This window comes from Delphinapterus leucas, chromosome 4, assembly GCF_059928025.1.
Source record: "Delphinapterus leucas isolate spDelLeu-1000000601 "Yukka" chromosome 4, BTC_Dleu_Yukka2, whole genome shotgun sequence".
Lineage (NCBI taxonomy): Eukaryota > Metazoa > Chordata > Mammalia > Artiodactyla > Monodontidae > Delphinapterus > Delphinapterus leucas.
In genome coordinates this window covers 83542331-83560726 of record NC_143132.1, presented here as the reverse complement: position 1 = coordinate 83560726, position 18396 = coordinate 83542331, and the positions used below count along the sequence as shown (strand labels likewise).

The window sequence follows — 18396 nt, the reverse complement described above, 5'->3', positions numbered from 1 at the left end:
CCTCAGTTCCAATTTATCTTAATGTTTTTCCTCTTTCTTTTTTTCCCTCTATTCCCTTCACCATTTTAGTAATGGCGACATTGCAGCTGCCAGCCACTAATTTGGCCAACTTGGCAAATTTGCCTCCTGGCACTAAACTCTACCTTACAACGAATAGCAAGAACCCTTCAGGAAAAGGAAAGCTGCTGCTGATCCCTCAAGGAGCCATCCTGCGGGCTACCAACAATTCTAGTTAGTCCATCATTAAATCATTTGGTTCTTGGGTCTCTGGGTACGTTCATCTCATCCACCTGAGGGGCAGTTCTTACCTGTTTCAGGAAGCATTTTCATAGCTCTGTTTGCTCAAATGGATTTAAAACATGCACACATTTTTAACTAGAAGTGGGTTTAAATAATCATAGTCTTAGGAGGTGACACTGTTGTCTTGGATTTCTCTGCTCATAGTCTGGGTTTGGGAACAAATTACAGTGAAGAGGTATGGCTACTGAGCCTGTGTTGGGAGAAAGCTGTATATGTGAGCTGGAAATAAAGAAGACTTCTTCCTGTCAGTGGTATCTGAAAACTGGTGACACCTGAGAAGATTGCTGGAAGCCTGTTTTTATTTTGAAGGGGATGGGAGTAGGATTGGAATGAAGTGTCTCTGCTTGCCACTATTTAGATGTGCGTCTTAAGTTTGCTAGGTTTGGAGATGGCAAGAGAAATACAGGCTCAGCCTTAGTGTGTAAGATGTAAAGCCCCAAGGAAATTAGGTGGTTTATCTAGGCTTATATAAACTTTTGCTTTGACATATAGAGAAAAACAATTTGGGTAGTGTTGAGAAGGAAAGAGTAAGAGGAGTTATTTTCATCTGAGTCAGAAGCGTAGTTGGTACAGCAGTTGGGGTCATTTGAAATTAGTCACTTGCCAAAGCGCAGTGTCGTAATTGTAATCGAGCAGGAGCTCGTGTGCCCGTGGTACAGAAAACCGTTTCTGACAGTGGGAGTTTGCAACAAAGTTAGTGTTAATTGCAGGGCACCCCGCAAGGGAGTGGGAAACAAGTCTCAGATCCACTCCAACTTGGTCTTTGAGTTCAGGGTTTTTCAAGGGGAGGAACAAAGAAGCTGGTGTTAATCATCATCTTGTGATTTTCTTAATCATAGTTCTGGGTGTCAGGATGTCTCTGGTTTACATTTCTCTGGCCAGGTGGTCCATGGCTTGGGGGTCTATGAGCTCATCTTGCCCTAGGGAAACAAACATCTGAGTTTTTACCTTAGCGGCGTTATCTACAACGGCACTTTTAGTACATTAATGACGTTGTTAACAACGGCAGGTTTAGTCATCTGACTCTGGTTGATTAATGTTCAGTTAGCACAGAATTGAGGTCAGAGGGGACAAGAAAGGGAATAAAGTTTTGGATAGAGAGATTAATCATAAACTCAGCAGGGGAATTTGGTTTTAGGGGGACTCAGTTTCAAAAGCTAGTCAGCCATTTTGTTTACTGACTGTAATGGGTGATTTCCACTCTTACCCTGGTGTTTTTTTCCTCGTACCTAAATAGTGGTGTATCAAAAATTTAGATATGTAAGAGAAAGACAATGTAAGTCTTCCAAAATTCATCCAGAGAGCTACTTAGAGTGTAGTTTACATATATAATGTCACCAAAAGGGAAGTAAGAAGGGTACAAAGGCTTTAAAGTGGAATTTGAAAAGCAAAAAAGACCTGGAGTCGTTATAAATATGAAGAAAGTCTTGGTTTTTTCCAGAGCAGGGGGGGAGATGGAAAAGAGAGAGTATTGCAAAATTACACTAAATTCCAGCAGTTTCACTGAAATTGAATCAGATGCCAGAAAGTTTGGGAGCACTTCTCTGAGCACATTTAAGTGTTGGTTAAAAACACTTGGTTAGAAAATGAATCTGACTCTCGATCTCTCACAACTAAGCTAAAACGCTTGCAAAGATAAGTTCTTCATTGTAGTACAGTACTCAGAGCTGAACTAGTCGACCATCATTCAGTCAAACGTAAATAGATTTCAGTCTTCAGCGTTAGAAAGTTCTCACTCTTGTCACGAACTTGTATATTACAAAAAAAAGGAGGAAAGAAGGAAAGGGAAGGAGTGGAGCCCTAAGGGAAACATCTCTCTGGGCTCATCTGTTTTTTCTCTTAAGCCTTCTCTTAATACTTTGTCATTGGTTGTGTTTTCAGACCTCCAGTCTGGCTCAGCTGCCAGTAGCGGTGGTGGTGGCGGTGGCAGTGGAGGAGGAACCGGAGGAGCCCAGAGCCCTGCCGGCCCTGGAGGGATATCCCAGCACCTGACGTACACATCTTACATCCTCAAGCAAACCCCTCAGGTCTGCTCATTTGTGACTGGTATCTTTTAAATCAGTTATTTAATGACTGCCTTTAATTATAGTGGATTTACCTTTACGGCTCTGGGATCAGGTGTCAATACTAACATTTTAGTCATGTTATAAATCTGTATTATTTTGGGTTTGCTTTGTTTTGAGAGAAAAGCGAGTGGAGATTCAGAAGGACCTACGTAACTTATCCAGAATCTCTCCGCTAAGCCTAGTGGTCGGGTTTGGATTTAAACCCAGATCTTTCTGAAAGATTTTTGCTATGCTGTTGCCTCTCGTGGATTTGGAATAGTATTAATGTGCAGTTGAAAATTTTCTCCTAGACGTAACCAGAGAGATAGTATCAAGTTATGGTTTGGAGTTCCATTGGATTCAAGATTAGGAACAGGCTTCTGCCTCCTTTCTTTCCCCTTGTCGCTGGTCTTGGCTCCTCTCTAAGGAAGGGAATGGAATTTTGGTTCCAGATGTTCTTAGTGAGAGTAGATAGTTATCAGTCTCTGAAAGATTAAATCCAGCTATGAGGGGACTAGATTGTAAAACTTGAGCTTCCAACAGCCTGCTCTGTAACTCCAGTGCAAAGTTTGAGAAGTGGGGATAACTGTTGGTAGTGACACTGAGAGCAGAGCTATTCTTTTTAATCATTTTGATGAGTTGTAGAATTGAAGGGTAGCATTGTCGCTTATAATATGGGACCTTGTGATTTAAAGAATCAGAGCAAGTCATTTGAACTTAACAAATTACTGATCAGGTCTTTATTTGTTTGTAATTTAGGGCACGTTTTTAGTTGGCCAGCCATCACCCCAGACATCTGGAAAACAGCTGACTACGGGGTCAGTGGTGCAAGGAACACTGGGAGTCAGCACATCCTCTGCACAAGGACAGCAAACATTAAAAGTCATCTCTGGACAAAAAACCACTTTGTTTACCCAGGTAAATACACACACACACACACACACACACACACACACACACAAATATTTACAGCTTGTCTCTTTCCACAAAGAAATTATCGTTACCTAAGAAAATAAGCAATAAAATAGTATAGAAAAATAAGAATAAAATCATAAGATTTGGGAAAATATAAGTAGAATGAGAAGATAAGACCAGAGAGTTGTTTAGATATGCAAATAGTAATGTCCTGTATGTTTAATAAAATTTGCCAAAGCAAAATGAGAACAATGATAAGTTATAAAATTCACACTATTTGTGAGAGGAAAAAAAATAACCACACAATATTTTCTTAGAAGAAACAAAGATTTTCTAGACACTTCATTCTAAAATTTCTCTGGAGGGACTTCATATAGGAGATTCTGAATAGTGTTATAGGTGATTTCAGCCGTGATATCTATATCGTAAGTAAATGCTATAGGGAGTTTGGTGTGTTTCTACAGCGCCTTTAGCATAGGTGGAAGAATAATGACAGGGAATTTTAACTGGGCAAGGGATATCATAATCATCTATAGCTAAATCTCAAAAACTTACCAAATGAAACAAAGTGTAGAAGGATATAGACAGTGTGGATATCAACAAATAATGCACTTTTTATGACTGAATGTAGATCAGCAGTTCTCAAAGCATGAAATGATATTGGATTTTTGTCAAATGCTTTTACTGTGTCTATTGAGAGGATCCTATGGTTTTTCTTTTTTAGTTTGTTAATAAGGTAAATTACATTGATTGTTCAAATGTTAAACCAACCCTGCGTTCCTAGAATAAACCCTACTTCATTGTGATATGTTATCCTCTTTTAATGTATTGTTGAATTGAATTTGAATTTTTGCAAGGGATATTGGTCAGTAGTTTTCATTGTAATTTCTGTCTGGTTGTTTTTTTTGTTTGTTTGTTTGTTTTGTGGTATGCGGGCTTCTCACTGTTGTGGCCTCTCCCATTGCGGAGCGCAGGCTCAGCGGCCATGGCTCACGGGCCCAGCCGCTCCGCGGCATGTGGGATCTTCCCAGACCCGGACACAAACCCGTTTCCCCTGCATCGGCAGGCGGACTCTCAACCACTGCATCACCAGGGAAGCCCTCTTCTGGTTTTGGTATCAGAGTAATGCTGGCCTCATAAAATGAGTTGGAAACTTCTCCCTCCTCTTCACTTTTTGGGGAAGAGTTTATGTCAACTTGGTATTATTTCTTCCTTAACCGTTCAGAATACACCGGTGAAGCCGTAATGGCTTGCAGTTTTCCTAATTGGGAAGGTTTTTAACTACAATTTCAATTTATTTAATAGATATATTGATAAGACTGACTATTCACATTATTTTGTCTTAAGGAGGTTTGGTAGTTTATATCTTTAAAGGAATTTTTTTTTATTATATCTAAGTAGTCGAATTTCTTAGAACAGACTTGTTCATAATTTTCCCTTATCCTTTAATGTCTGTAGAATCTTTGGTAATGTCCCCTTTTTCATTCTTGACTTTGATAATTATGTATCTTCTCTTTTTTTCTTCATCAGTCTAGCTAGAAGGTTTATCAATTTTGTTGATCTTTTCAAATTGCCAGCATTTGGCTTCCTTGAGTACTAAATTCCCTTTGGTCAGATGCTCTTTGCTGTTTTAAACAGGTATGAGGCCCCAGAATTCTTTAGGCAGTTCTTTAAAATCTTAGCTAATTTCTTCTAATCCGCTCATGTTGCAGCCAGTGCAGTGACTTTCTTTCTGTTCTGCCACAGCTAAGGTGTTTGCTGTTGCCTTTTATTAAGGTATAATTTACATAGAATAATGCACAGATCACAAATATACTGCTCAGGGAATTTGGACAAATGGGTATGCTCTTGCAAGCACTATCCCAGTCATGATATAGAGCATTTCCATTACTCTAAAACATACCCTCATTTCTCTTTCCAGTTTTTTTCTATCACCATTTTTCTGTCACCATAGATTAGATGTTTTAAAAAATTATTTATTTTATTTATTTATTGTTGGCTGAGTTGGGTCTTCGTGGCTGCACGCGGGCTTTCTCTAGTTGTGGTGAGCAGGGGCTACTCTTCGTTGTGGTGCGCAGGCCTCTTATTGCGGTGGCTTCTCTTGTTGTGGAGCACGGGCTCTAGGTGCGCGGGCTTCAGTAGTTGCGGCACACAGCCTCAGTAGTTGTGGCGCACAGGCTTAGTTGCTCCGCAGTATGTGGGATCTTTCCAGACCAGGGATCGAACCCGTGTCCCCTGCATTGGCAGGCGGATTCTCAACCACTGCGCCACCAGGGAAGCCCCATAGATTAGCTTTTGCCTGTTCTTGAACTTCATATCAACAAAATTATATAGTATATAGTCTTTTATGTTAGCTTCTATTGTTGAACAGAATGTTTCTGAGATTTACCCATGTGTGTATTGATTATTCTTTATTTTCGTTATTTTTCTTTATTTTTGGCTGTGTTGGGTCTTTGTTGCTGTGCGCGGGCTTTCTCTAGTTGCAGCAGGCGGGGGCTACTCTTTTTTGCGGCGCACGGGCTTCTCATTGCAGTGGCTTCTCGTTGCAGAGCACAGGCTCTAGGTGTGCGGGTTTCAGTAGTTGTGGCATGTAGGCTTGGTAGTTGTGGCGCACGGGCTTAGTTGCTCTGCGGCATGTGGTATCTTCCCGGACCAGGGCTCAAACCCGTGTCCCCTGCATTAGCAGGCAGATTCTTAACCACTGTTCCACTGGGGAAGGGAGTCCCCTTCATATAGTTCTAATTAGCAAGACTTTCTTGGGGATGCAGTATTTGGGGGGTGTATGTAGGTAAGGATTAAATTGTGCCTATTAACCAGGGTAACTTATTACTCCAATCCATTTTATTTCTGCAGGCGGCCCCGGGGGCACAGGCATCTCTAATGAAAATATCTGATAGCACATTGAAGTCTGTGCCAGCCACCTCACAACTCTCAAAGCCTGGAACCACAATGCTGAGGGTAGCAGGAGGAGTTATTACAACTGCCAGTTCCTCAGCTGTAGCCCTCTCAGCAAATGGTCCTGCGCAACAGGTGAGAAGTAGCATGATAGTGGAAAACCATAATGAAGCATAAAAGCAGTAAAAATGTAAGATATTCATCAGGCACACTATTGGGCCATATTACTTTCTTAAAAATTCAAATACAATTCACATACCATAAAATTCACCATTTTATTTTAATTTATTTAATTTATTTATTTATTTTTGGCTGCGTTGTGTCTTCGTTGCTGCTCTCGGGCTTTCTCTAGTTGCGGCGAGCGGGGGCTACTCTTCGTTGCGGTGCACGGGCTTCTCATTGCAGTGGCTTCTCTTGTTGCAGAGCACGGGCTCTAGGCAACTGGGCTTCAGTAATTGCAGCATGCGGGCCAGTAGTTGTGGCTCCATGGGCTCTAGAGCACAGGCTCAGTAGTTGTGGCGCACGGGCTTAGTTGCTCCGCGGCATGTGGGATCTTCCCGGACCAGGGCTTGAACCCATGTGCCCTGTGTTGGTAGGCGGATTCTTAACCAGTGCGCCACCAGGGAAGCCCTGTAGTGAGTTTTCAATAAAGTTCATATTGTTCCACTTTTACATTCTGAGATTATGTCCTCTTATGGGGGGGGTGTTGAAATATCCTTTTATAAAGTGATATAATAAGTGGTGAATTTTTTTAATGTGGTAATCCTATGATACCTCCTTGCTTTAAAATTTAAAAAATTTCCTGGTCCGTGAAATCTGAAACTGTAGGAACCACCAAACTAGAGAAGCAGTTTTTTTGAATGGCGTGACATTGAATAGGTAGCTAATAGCTAATAGCTAATTTTTTTTTTTTTGCGGTACGCGGGCCTCTCACTGTTGTGGCCTCTCCCGTTGCGGAGCACAGGCTCCAGATGTGCAGGCTCAGCGGCCATGGCTCACGGGCCCAGCCGCTCCGCGGCATGTAGGATCTTCCCAGACCGGGGCACGAACCCGTGTCCCCTGCATCAGCAGGCGGACTCTCAACCACTGCGCCACCAGGGAAGCCCGCTAATAGCTAATATTTATTGGGTATGCTACATGGCAGTCACTGTTCTAAGTTATAGTACTTTCTTCTTAATATCTGTTATTTCTGGTCCTGTGGGTTAGCAGTCGGAAGGAACACCTCCCAGTTCATCATCTACTATGACTTCTGTAATGAAAACTTCTGGGCAGCAGCAAGTGTGTGTGAGCCCAGCCACCATGGGACCCTGCAAGGCTGCTACCTCCTCTGTCATCAGTGCTACGTCCCTGGTGTCCACACCAAACCCCATCTCTGGAAAGGCCACAGTATCAGGTCAGTTGTACCATAATACTATTTCTCGCTCCCTTCTTTGGGCTAGAGTATTTGTGGAAGGTCTTACATAATAACAGTTTTTAACAATAAATTGTTAAAAATCATTAATTCGGTAGCATTTTCCATATAGCTGCCTTTTAGATGAATTACTCTTATTTAAAATCTAGGTGTAAATTTTCAAGTCTGAAATGTTTTTATGGATTGAATAACAATTCTTAACTGATATAATAAAACATTAGCCATCTGGAACTCTTCTGGGTATTTATCAGCAGTTTTGCGTGGAACTCATGGTAAAACATCATACATCTCTTTTTGCTTTCATAAAGTACATAAAATTAAATTAGCATTGTTGACTCCAAGACATGATTTTTTTTAAATAAATTAATTTTATTTATTTTTGGCTGTGTTGGGTCTTCGTTGCTGTGCACGGGCTTTCTCTAGTTGCGGCGAGTGGGGGCTACTCTTCGTTGTGGTGCGCAGGCTTCTCATTGCGGTGGCTTCTCTTGTTGCGGAGCACGAGCTCTAGATGTGAGTGCTTCAGTAGTTGTGGCACGCAGGCTCAGTAGTTGTGGTGCACGGGCTTAGTTGCTCTGCGGCATGTGGGATCTTCCTGGACCAGGGCTCGAACCTGTGTCCCCTGCATTGGCAGGCGGATTCTCAACCACTGTGCCACCAGGGAAGCCCCAAGATATGATTTTTAACAGTAGTTATTATATTGGGTAGTGTTAGAATGACATGCTTGAGCTTTGGTAAGATGTATCGTTTCTCTGTGCCCACCCTGAATGGCCCCGGAAGAGTGTGTCTTTTACTTCTTTGGGTAACATAGAGCACAAATCCTGGAGCCAGATTGCCTAATACCTACCTCATAAAGTTGAGACGATTAAATGAGTAAATATAAAAAAGCTTAGGGTACCGTCTGACATGTAGTTGCCATTATATAAATAATTGCTGCTGTTATCATTTTTAGTGTCATCATTGTTGTTAGTCCACATTCCCTTATCTGCAATTCTGAAATCCAAAAAGCTGTGAAAACCAAAGGTTTATTTATTGTTGTTTTTCCCCATAATGAATTTTAGGGCGAAATCTGACCTCCATTGACAGGCTGTTTATACTACTTAATATGAATATTCATCTTTTGCCACAAATAGTAATGTGTTTGATTACATTGTACTGTCCCAGATGCCAAGGGCTGATATAATATACAGCATTACTTCTCAAACTTGAAAGGTCAACTTTGTTTTACTATAATCTAGTACAGACAGATACTTCTGTAAAATACAATAAAAATATCACAACAAAGTCAAACTGTTACACAACTTCTGAACGCTCAGTATCTGTATTGCCTTGTTGCAGATGAATAATAGTTTACCGACTGGCACTGGTATACAGAAAAATATATATGATACATATTCATACACACATGTATACACACACACAAACACAAATACATACACACACATACCTTACTATCTCTGCATAAAGATTGTGGGTATTCTTCACTGTTACTGCATGTAGTTTGCTAAAATAAAAGCATAGGCTTGTGAGCTTTTTGGTCTATAAATAAATCATCTTAACGACTCTTGGGTATTAAAAAAAAAAAGATTGTGGATATTCTTGTTGTTCTTCTTCTTATTATCACTAGATTCCATACATGAGTCTAAATCAAGCCCCTATGTTTTGTTTGCTTTTTGGGTAGAGACCAAAAGATTAAGGCTGGTTTATTTTTCCCATGATTTCTACCTCCCAGTTAAAATCGACCAAGTTTTTATGTGGGGAGTGCTAGTTCTCTGCTAGTAACTCTGCTACTGGGTTAGCACTGGAGTAGAAATTGTAGAAATAGAAGGAATTACTAGTTTAAGAAATGAATGCCCTCCTTTCTTCTGATTTTTAAATGAAGTCTCTTGCTTTAAGTTCTAGTTTCCTGAGATAGTGCTGATGAAACTTTATATTATTTTCATAAGAGAATCAAACTGTTTTCTACTGACCATTTTGTGTGTGTGTGTGTATCCTTTTTTTTTTAATTGAGGTATAACCTTTAATTTTTCAATTAAATTTTTTGTGTGCATTACAAACTTTTGAACAAGATTGCCATTGTGACTAGAGCAGAGTAAGCAAGGGAAAGAGAACTAGGAGATAAAGTCAGAGTGGTGGGGGCCAAATCACATAGGGCCTTTGTAGGTCACTGTAAGAACATTGATTTTTACTTCAAGAGAACCCATTGGGGGGTCTTCAGCTAAGGAGTAACATGAGCTGCCTTTTCCTTTTAACAGGTCACTGGCTACAGCATTTAGACTAAACTATGGGGCACAAGGTGGAAGCAGGGAATAGACCAAGAAGTAGACACTAAGAAAGAAACTTTGATGATGTATTAGGGAGCCCTGGCAACACAAAACTAAACGGAGTTCCAGAAAGAAAACAGAAAATAATGGGAAAGAAATGATCCAAGAAATGAAACAGTTTATCCCCAAATTGAAGGGCATGAACTTCCAGGTTCAAGAGGCACAGTGTCCAGCACAATGAGTGAAAGATGGCTCACATGAAGGCACAGTTTGCTCATGAAATCAGAACACCAGTGACAAGGAGAAGATCTGAAAAGCTGTCAGAAAAATAAACAGAAAAGTTTAGAAATTACATTATCATTGGGCTTCTCAGTAGCAGTGCTGGAAGCTAAAATATTGCTTTTCAAAGTTCTAGGGGGGAATTCTTGTAGTCTAGAATTCTGTAGTTGGCCAGATCTTTACTGAGTATGAGGGTAGAAATATTTTCTGACAGACAACGTTTCAAATGTATTTTCTATGACCTTGTCTCAAAACATAACTAAAATACATGTTTCACCAGAGTGAAGAGGTGTAGACCAAGAAAGAGGACAAAAATAGAGAGGAAGGCAAAGGGAATTCCCAGGGTAACTGTGAAAGGGCGCTCCCCGAATGAAGGCTTTGCAGCAGGCCTAGAAAGCAACAGTCCAATAGAGCGTATCAGAGTCCCAGGAAGGATAGCTCTTATTTTAAAAATGGAACTGTAAATTATTTAGGAGGTTTGACCATGTGGAGAGCTGTATAAAGGGTGATTTATAGCGTTTTTGAAGGACATGGGAAGACTTTAGTAAGATGTTGAAGGAGAACTAAATAAGCAAATGAAAAAGAAGGAAATTATTAACTCCAGAAAATGAGATCGAGTCATAGCATCATGATATTCTTTGGATCAGTAGAGACCAATATTGGAGGAAAGGGAAGAGCAGGTATAAATGCCTTACAGTGCTTATCTACCTTAATAGTAAGTCAGTGTGTAACGTCAAAATGAATCAAGGCCTACAATATACACATTCTCTTAAAAAATGCTGAGATAAATATTAAAACACCAAAGGGTTAAAAGTGTATGCTACTGGGGAACCAGATGAAGACAGGGAGTTGGAGCAAAGGATGGCTATTTTTAGTTATATGCCTTTTAGCACTTTTTAACTTTTCAACTGATGAGCATGTAATGTTTTGATAGAAATAAGAATTTTAAAAATACGAAGAAACCAGGTCATTGTTGTACTCTTGGAGGGCACATCTCAGTTAAGTAATTACTACTTGACTGATCTAACACTCATCTATTCCAAAGAACGATTTTCTTGTTTATTTAAGGCTTTGTTCTTGAAAGTATTTAAGACTATTCCTGTTCTCTTTTTTTTTTTTTTTTTTGCGGTACGCGGGTCTCTCACTGTTGTGGCCTCTCCCGTTGCGGAGCACAGGCTCCGGACGCGCAGGCTCAGCGGCCATGGCTCACGGGCCTAGCCGCTCCGCGGCATGTGGGATCTTCCCTGCCCCCGTGTCCCCTGCATCGGCAGGCGGACTCTCAACCACTGCGCCACCAGGGAAGCCCAAGACTATTCCTTTTCTTAACTCAAGCTAAACTGCATTCCAGTGCCTTAAAGTATCTTTAGCCTCTGTCGCTGTTTTTTTTTTTTAAAAAAAATTTAATTAATTAATTAATTTGGCTGCGTCAGGTCTTAGTTGCAGCAGGCAGGCTCCTTGGTTGCATAATGCGAAATCCTAGCTGCAGCATACATGTGGGATCTAGCTCCCCAACCAGGGATCGAACCCGGGCCCCCTGCATTGAGAGCTCAGAATCTCAACCACTGCGCCACCAGGGAAGTCCTGTCTGTCGCTGTTTTTAAGCAGTTGTTATAATATGTGTTTGTGTTGTATCTTGTGTACTCTCTTTTTGTCACTTTTTTACTGGCCCTCTGAATGTCTAGAATAGTTTTATAATGGAAATGGGAGTATGGAAATTCTTTTAAAGCAAAGTGGGAGAGGATGAACCTTTCTAAAATAAGTGGAGAATATCTGGTTTGAAAAATAAAGGCTGCACAGAGATAGGAAATTATAAGATATGGTGAGTAGACAGACTAAAGTATTAGATATGTAAAGGTTGTTGTAAAGAAGATGCAGATAAATTAGGACCAGATTAAAATGGACTCTGGGGGCTTCCCTGGTGGCGCAGTGGTTGAGAGTCCGCCTGCCGACGCAGGGGACACGGATTCGTGCCCCGGTCCGGGAAGATCCCACATGCTGCGGAGCAGCTGGGCCCGTGAGCCATGGCCGCTGAGCCTGCGCGTCTGGAGCCTGTGCTCCGCAACGGGAGAGGCCACAACAGTGAGAGGCCCGCGTACCGCCAAAAAAAAAAAAAAGGACTCTGAATGCTTTGACTAATTTTGGAAACATTCTCTAGGCAATCCAGAGCCAGAGAAGGTTTTTAAGTAGGAAAATGACAGTTATCCAAATCAAAATACAAAATTTTGCATCCAGTTTGTACGTATCACAGCTATATACAAAACAAATTGTCATATAAAACAAACATGGAAAAGAACTATCTCAAAATGATGATACTGGTTGTCTCTGCAGTAGGACTCTTGGTGACTTTTCTCTTTTCTATTATTCCCACTTTTCCAAAAGTTTTTGTATTACTTTATGATAGCAGGGTAAAAATAAATCATTATCGTTGCATCATTGCTTCGTTGAGAAATCAGCTGCATCCATTGCCTCATGCTTCCAGCTCTTTCTTTATCGAAAGGGTAAATGTCCTAAGAATGTCCTCCTGTGAGAAAATATGAATGCTGAAGAGGGCATGAACTTCAAGGAAGCATCTGATCTTCAGCTTGGCTTTATCTTCCAACTTATTTTAGGATTGTTAAAGATTCATTCCAGTCAGTCCAATCCCCAGCAGGCTGTTCTGACAATCCCCAGCCAGCTCAAACCACTCAGTGTAAACACATCTGGAGGTGTGCAGACTATACTGATGCCTGTGAATAAAGGTGAGTTCTTCACCTGTGGGTGTGGTTGTCTCTGGGTCTGTCTGGTGGGAAAGTCTGTATTCCATCACTTGGTGGCCGCTCCTCCCTTTTTTAGCCTGCCCTTGAGCTGTCACCATACTCCCTGGCACCACCTCTAGGACTGAAAGTAAAACCCAAATGATCCACTGACTTCTAAATAACTGCCCATTTCTTAAGTTGAGTAGAGGGGTTACATTTTAAGCATTTATGAGTGCAGGTTAATTGGATTTTTATTTTCTGAGTTTAGTGACAAGCTCCCATTTCCACAGTTGAAGATACCAGCTCATTTACCCTGGTACTAATAGTAAACAGCCACCTTGTCAATCACTGTATTAAAAAAGGACCATATCTGTTGTACTGAAATTGTTTTTGTGCTAGTAGCCTACAGAGGGGCTACCACCTGGGAGTTAGATCATTTTCATTAAAACAATTTCTATATTTCTTATATCCTCCCCTCCTTTTTTGCCTGTTAGTGGTTCAGTCATTTCCTGCCAACAAATCGCCTGCCATTCTGCCTGTAGCTGCCCCAACTCCAGTTGTCCCCAGCTCTGCTCCAGCAACTGTTACAAAAGGTATGTAGTTTCCCACAGTATATTTGCCCAGAAGTTTTGTGCAAGACATTACTGTAATATACTCCCTTGATTTTCAGCATCCATGAATCAGTCACTTCAAAAATATGTAGAGTGTTTATATATAGACTTGACATTAAGGGAAATAGCATCATTTCTGCCCTCCAAGAACTTATAATCAGGTTGAAGAGAGTTGCAGTAGACAGCAAGCAATGATCGATACATGCAGGGTAAGTGATCTGGAAAATGAATGCTGAAGTATTTCAATCTAGGATGTCTGGTCAGGGAAGCTGGGGGTGTTTAGGTGGGTAGCACTTTTGTGTAGCACTTTGTATGGGACACGGATTATAACCTGGACTTTAGAGTGAAGCATTTTTAGCTGTGGAGGGGTCAAGGGGCATGCCAGATTAAGGGAACAGTAGAGACAAAGTCTCAGAGGGTTTGTTTGGGGGAGGAGACCAATGAAAGGGACTCATCTGGGGTATGTAGTTGCGGTAAAGGAGCTGTAGGTAGGGCCAGACCTTGGCAGCTGGCAGTGGGGACATTTCTGACTGTTGAGTAGATGGAGATAGTGCAGTGGGTTAACACATTTTGACATTTGTAACATCTACAATAATGATAGCTACCATGTGTAAGAGCCTAAAGTGTACTAGGCACTATGCTAGCTGCTTTAGATATATATCATTAATTATCACAGTACTTTAGGACAGCTATTACGCCCATTTTGCAAACGAGGAAACTGAAGTTTGGAGATACTAAGTCCATACTTCCCAAGTCTAGAAAACTAGAAAGCAGTACAGTCAGAATTTGAAATACTTTCCAGGCATGCCAGGATGTCTCATAATAGTCTTGTGAAGAGATGGATTTGGAACTTAGAGCATGACCATCCAAAGCAAGGGTTGGCTGACTGCAGTCTGCTGCTCATTTTTTAATGAGCACATGGCCATGCCCATTCATTTACATATTGTCCATAGGTGCACTGCAACCTCAAGAGTTGAGTAGTTCCAGCTGAGATCATAAGACCCACAAAACCTAAAATATTTACTGATTAGTTCCTTATAGGAAAAGTTAGCTAGTCCTGATGAAAGAATTGATACTAATCTAGACCAGTGTTTCTTCTCAGCAGTAGGTATATATCATAGGCCTTCCTCGTACAGATTCTGATTCAATTAGTTTTGGACTGGGGCCACAGCATCTCTGTTTTGATTTTAATTGAGGAAAATTTTGTGTAGTAAAGTGCAAAGATACTAAGCATACCATTTGATGAGTTTTGACAAATGCATAAACCCAAGTAACCAATATTGCATTCAAGCTATAGAAATTTCCATCACCTTGTGCCCCCTTCCAGTCGATTCCCATCCCGTATAGGCAACCACTGTTCTGATTTCTATTATGATAGATTAGTTGTGTCTATTTTTAAACTTTATGTGAATGGAAGAACATACATTCTTTTGTGTCTGATTTCATTCACTCATTGCAATGTTTTTGAGATTCAACCATGTTGTTGGTGAGTAGTAGTCCACATTGTAGGGATGGATGGATATACCATAATTTGTTTATCCTTTCTCCTGTTCGTGGAGATTAGGGTTATTTTCAGTTTGGGGCTATTATATGTAAGTCTCAGCGTATGTTTTCATTTCTCCAGTAGAATAGCTATCTCAACCTGAATATGGCTGATTATATAATTTTGTAATTGTCTGCGTGCCAGATTAAAGTGAGTATACTTGCGGGAATTCCCTGGAGGTCCAGTGGTTAGGGCTAGGCGCTTTCACTGCCATGGCCTGGGTTTAATCCCTGGTTGGGAAACTAGGAACCTGCAAGCCATGCAGTGTGGCCAAACAATAAGTAAATAAAGTGACTATACTTGCACCTATAGAACTGGAGTATCTGAACTTTTTCTGAGGCCTTCCTTTTGTTTTTTGAAGTCTTGGAATCACTAGGGGTTGGGGGAAGATGTATTGCTAACAGTGAGATTAGCGAGGTCACTCAATACAAGTCTGTATACATACAAAAGCCATTTTGATTTCTATATAGAAATTAACTGCTAACAGCCCACTAAACATTTGAGAGAAATTTAGAAGATCTAAATAAATGGAAGGATATACCATTATAAATATAATAAATTATAAATATATTATTTAATTATATTAATTTACTGAAAGACCTGATATGTTATTAATCCTCCCCCCAAATGACATAGATTCAATACAGTCCCAGTCAGAATCCCTACATTGTTGTTTTTGTGCTTGTGCAGAAATTGACAAGCTAAATCTAAAATGTATATGGGAATGCAAGGCCTAGAGTAGCTAAGACAGTCTTGAAGAACAAAAAGCCAGGGGACTTGGGCCACCAGATATATATATACTGTAAAGCTACAGTAATTGAGATAGTGTAGTATTGGTTCAAGAATAGACAGAATATAGGGGTGGGGTAGTGGGAGGTACAAACTACTGGTTGTAAGATAAGCTCAAAGGATGTATTGTACAACACAGGGAATATAGCCAATATTTTGTAATAACTGCAAATGGAAGATAACCTTTAAAAATTGTTTAAAAATAAAAATTTTTTTAAAAGAAACAAAAAGAATAATTGAACAGAAAAAAGAGCCCAGAAATAGACTCACGCATATATAGTCAGCAAACTCAGTAGGGAAAGGATGTTCTTTTCAATAAATAGAGCTGAGTTAATTGGATATATCCATTTGGGGAAACAAAACTTGGCCCCTGCCTTACACCATAAACAGAAATTAATTTGAATTGGATCATTGACTAAATGTGAAGGTAAAACAATAAAGCTTCTAAAAGAATATGAGAATATCTTCATGACCTTGGGCAAAGAGCACACAAGAAAGCTAGCCATAAAAGAAAAGATTGATAAATTAGACTTTATTAACACTAGGAACCTCATTTTATTAGAGGGACAAAATTAAGAGTGAAAGTCAAGCCACATCCTGGAAGATAATTTGCAATTGATATATTTGACAAAGGAGTTCTGTTCAGAATATACACAGACCTAAAAATCTATATGAAAAAGACTGACACTGATTTTTTTTAAAGAGCAAGAAATGTAAACAGGTACTTCACAGAAGAGGATATTGAAATATAAGGAAATGAAAAGTTGTTCAACCTCATCAGGCATCAAGGGAATGCAAGTTAAAGCCGTGGTGAGATACTATTCTATCACCAAAATGAAAAGAACTGAAATTACTAAGTGTTGGCAAAGATGTGAAGCAACTGGAACTCACATACACTGCTCATGGGACTACAAATGGATATAATTACTTTGGAAATCAGTTTGGCAGTTTCTAATAAAGTTAAACATATATCTGACCTATCAGCAGATACACTGCTAGGAAACCGCATGTGTATGTCCACCCAAAGGTCCGTTAACATTGTTATTTTTAATAGCTAAAAAGATGCTGACACAAAAGGGTAGCACAGTATGATTCCAGTTATATGAAATTTAAAGTGGACAAAAGGTGGTTATCTTTGGCAGGAAAGAATGCCAAAAGCGTAAGGGAGCCAGGTTGAGGACTGGTAATACTCTATTTTGACTGGAGTGCTGGGTACATGGATGAATACTTAGGTAAAATTTATCAAACTGTACCCTTAGTATTTGTGCATTTTATGCAAGTTATGTTATGCATCAAAAAAAAGGAAAGATGCACTAGTAGATCTCATTTGTAGACGCTTGCTTTTATGAAACTATTGAAGGATGTGGAGTAGGAAAATGACACTAACACGGTCCTTTAGGAAATTTTTCTGGTGCTCATGTACAAAATGGGTTGTTAGGGAAGAGACTGAAGGCAGGGACGCTGATACAGAAGCAGCGAGTGTGTATTCACAGTATTTTGATCAAAGAAGACTGTGAAAGTAAAGGAAGACAATGCTCCTGAGACATTGCTCTCTTCCATCAGTAGATTTGGTGATATTAAAAGCTGCGTGTGATTAGCTTGGATTTTTCCAAGCACAACATATCTGATTTTTGCTTTTTGCCCTGTGTCTTAGAACACTAAGATAATGCTACAAGTTGATAAACTTAGCTGGAGAGATGATAAGCAAAAGGATATTAGAACTTAGAACAGGCCAGCATTGTATTCTAATGTGGCATTGTTCAAGTGTGTGTGTGTGAGAGAGAGAGAGAGATCTCACATAGCACTGTGGTTGGCCCTCTAAGAAATATCTAAAAAGCCACGTTATTGCACCACCTTGTCATGAGACGCAGGCTAACAGTGCTCCCTTGTCTGCTGATCCTGCGATGATAGGCGCCGTCTCAGCGCCCTGGCCACGTCTCTGCAGCAGCTGCCGTGGCAGTGTCCTCACTGAGTTTCCATGGAAGAGCTTTTGTTTCTGCCCGCACGTGTCCTTCCATCATTGAACCCTAACAGTTCTCTCATTGTTGCTCTTCCCTTGTAGTGAAGACTGAACCAGAAACACCTGTGCCCAGCTGCCCCTCTCAGGATGGTCACACAGCAGTGAAAACAGAAGAAAGTTCTGAGCTGGGAAACTATGTCATTAAGTAATTATTTCAGTCCTCTCTAAGGGAGTTGTGCTTTTGGTGTGTTTATGGTACTTTTAAAAAAACCATCCCTGAGACAGCTGCATATGTGTAGAGTTGTGTGTATGAGTTAAGCCCTTTGATGGGTGGAAACCTTCTGTCCGTGTGTGGTGAACAAGTATTACCATTTGCTGCACAGCTCAGGAGTCTTCATTTAACCCCTTGACGTGACCTCTGAGCAGCACTTGATTTGTTGCCTCAAAAGCCTCCGCTGCAATTACAGATCTCCCTCCATTTGAGCTTACCAACACGAAGTTTCTTTGCTGAATCTTTGGGTATGAAATTTTTCATGATGTAATTACTCAGGTGTGTATACATTTTGTGTCGGAGTATCCACACACCTGCCTAATCTTAAACAGCTGTCTTTTCATGGCCCATACAGACTCAGTGCTTCGTTTTTGTTTTTGT

At 40.4% G+C, this 18396-nt stretch overlaps 1 protein-coding gene across 7 annotated transcripts in view; it reads left to right on the top strand.

Annotated features, from left to right (window-relative positions):
* The window catches only part of YEATS2 (YEATS domain containing 2), a 108048-nt gene that overhangs the window by 79735 nt on the left and 9917 nt on the right, over positions 1-18396 (top strand). For all 7 annotated transcript variants that reach the window (XM_089910771.1, XM_089910770.1, XM_089910768.1 and 4 more), the window contains 8 exons: positions 70-231; positions 2182-2327; positions 3105-3263; positions 6114-6290; positions 7362-7548; positions 12716-12844; positions 13336-13434; positions 17847-17949. In XM_089910771.1, the coding sequence (XP_089766897.1) occupies positions 70-231; positions 2182-2327; positions 3105-3263; positions 6114-6290; positions 7362-7548; positions 12716-12844; positions 13336-13434; positions 17847-17949 (1162 nt within the window). The remainder of the gene's footprint in view (positions 1-69; positions 232-2181; positions 2328-3104; positions 3264-6113; positions 6291-7361; positions 7549-12715; positions 12845-13335; positions 13435-17846; positions 17950-18396) is intronic.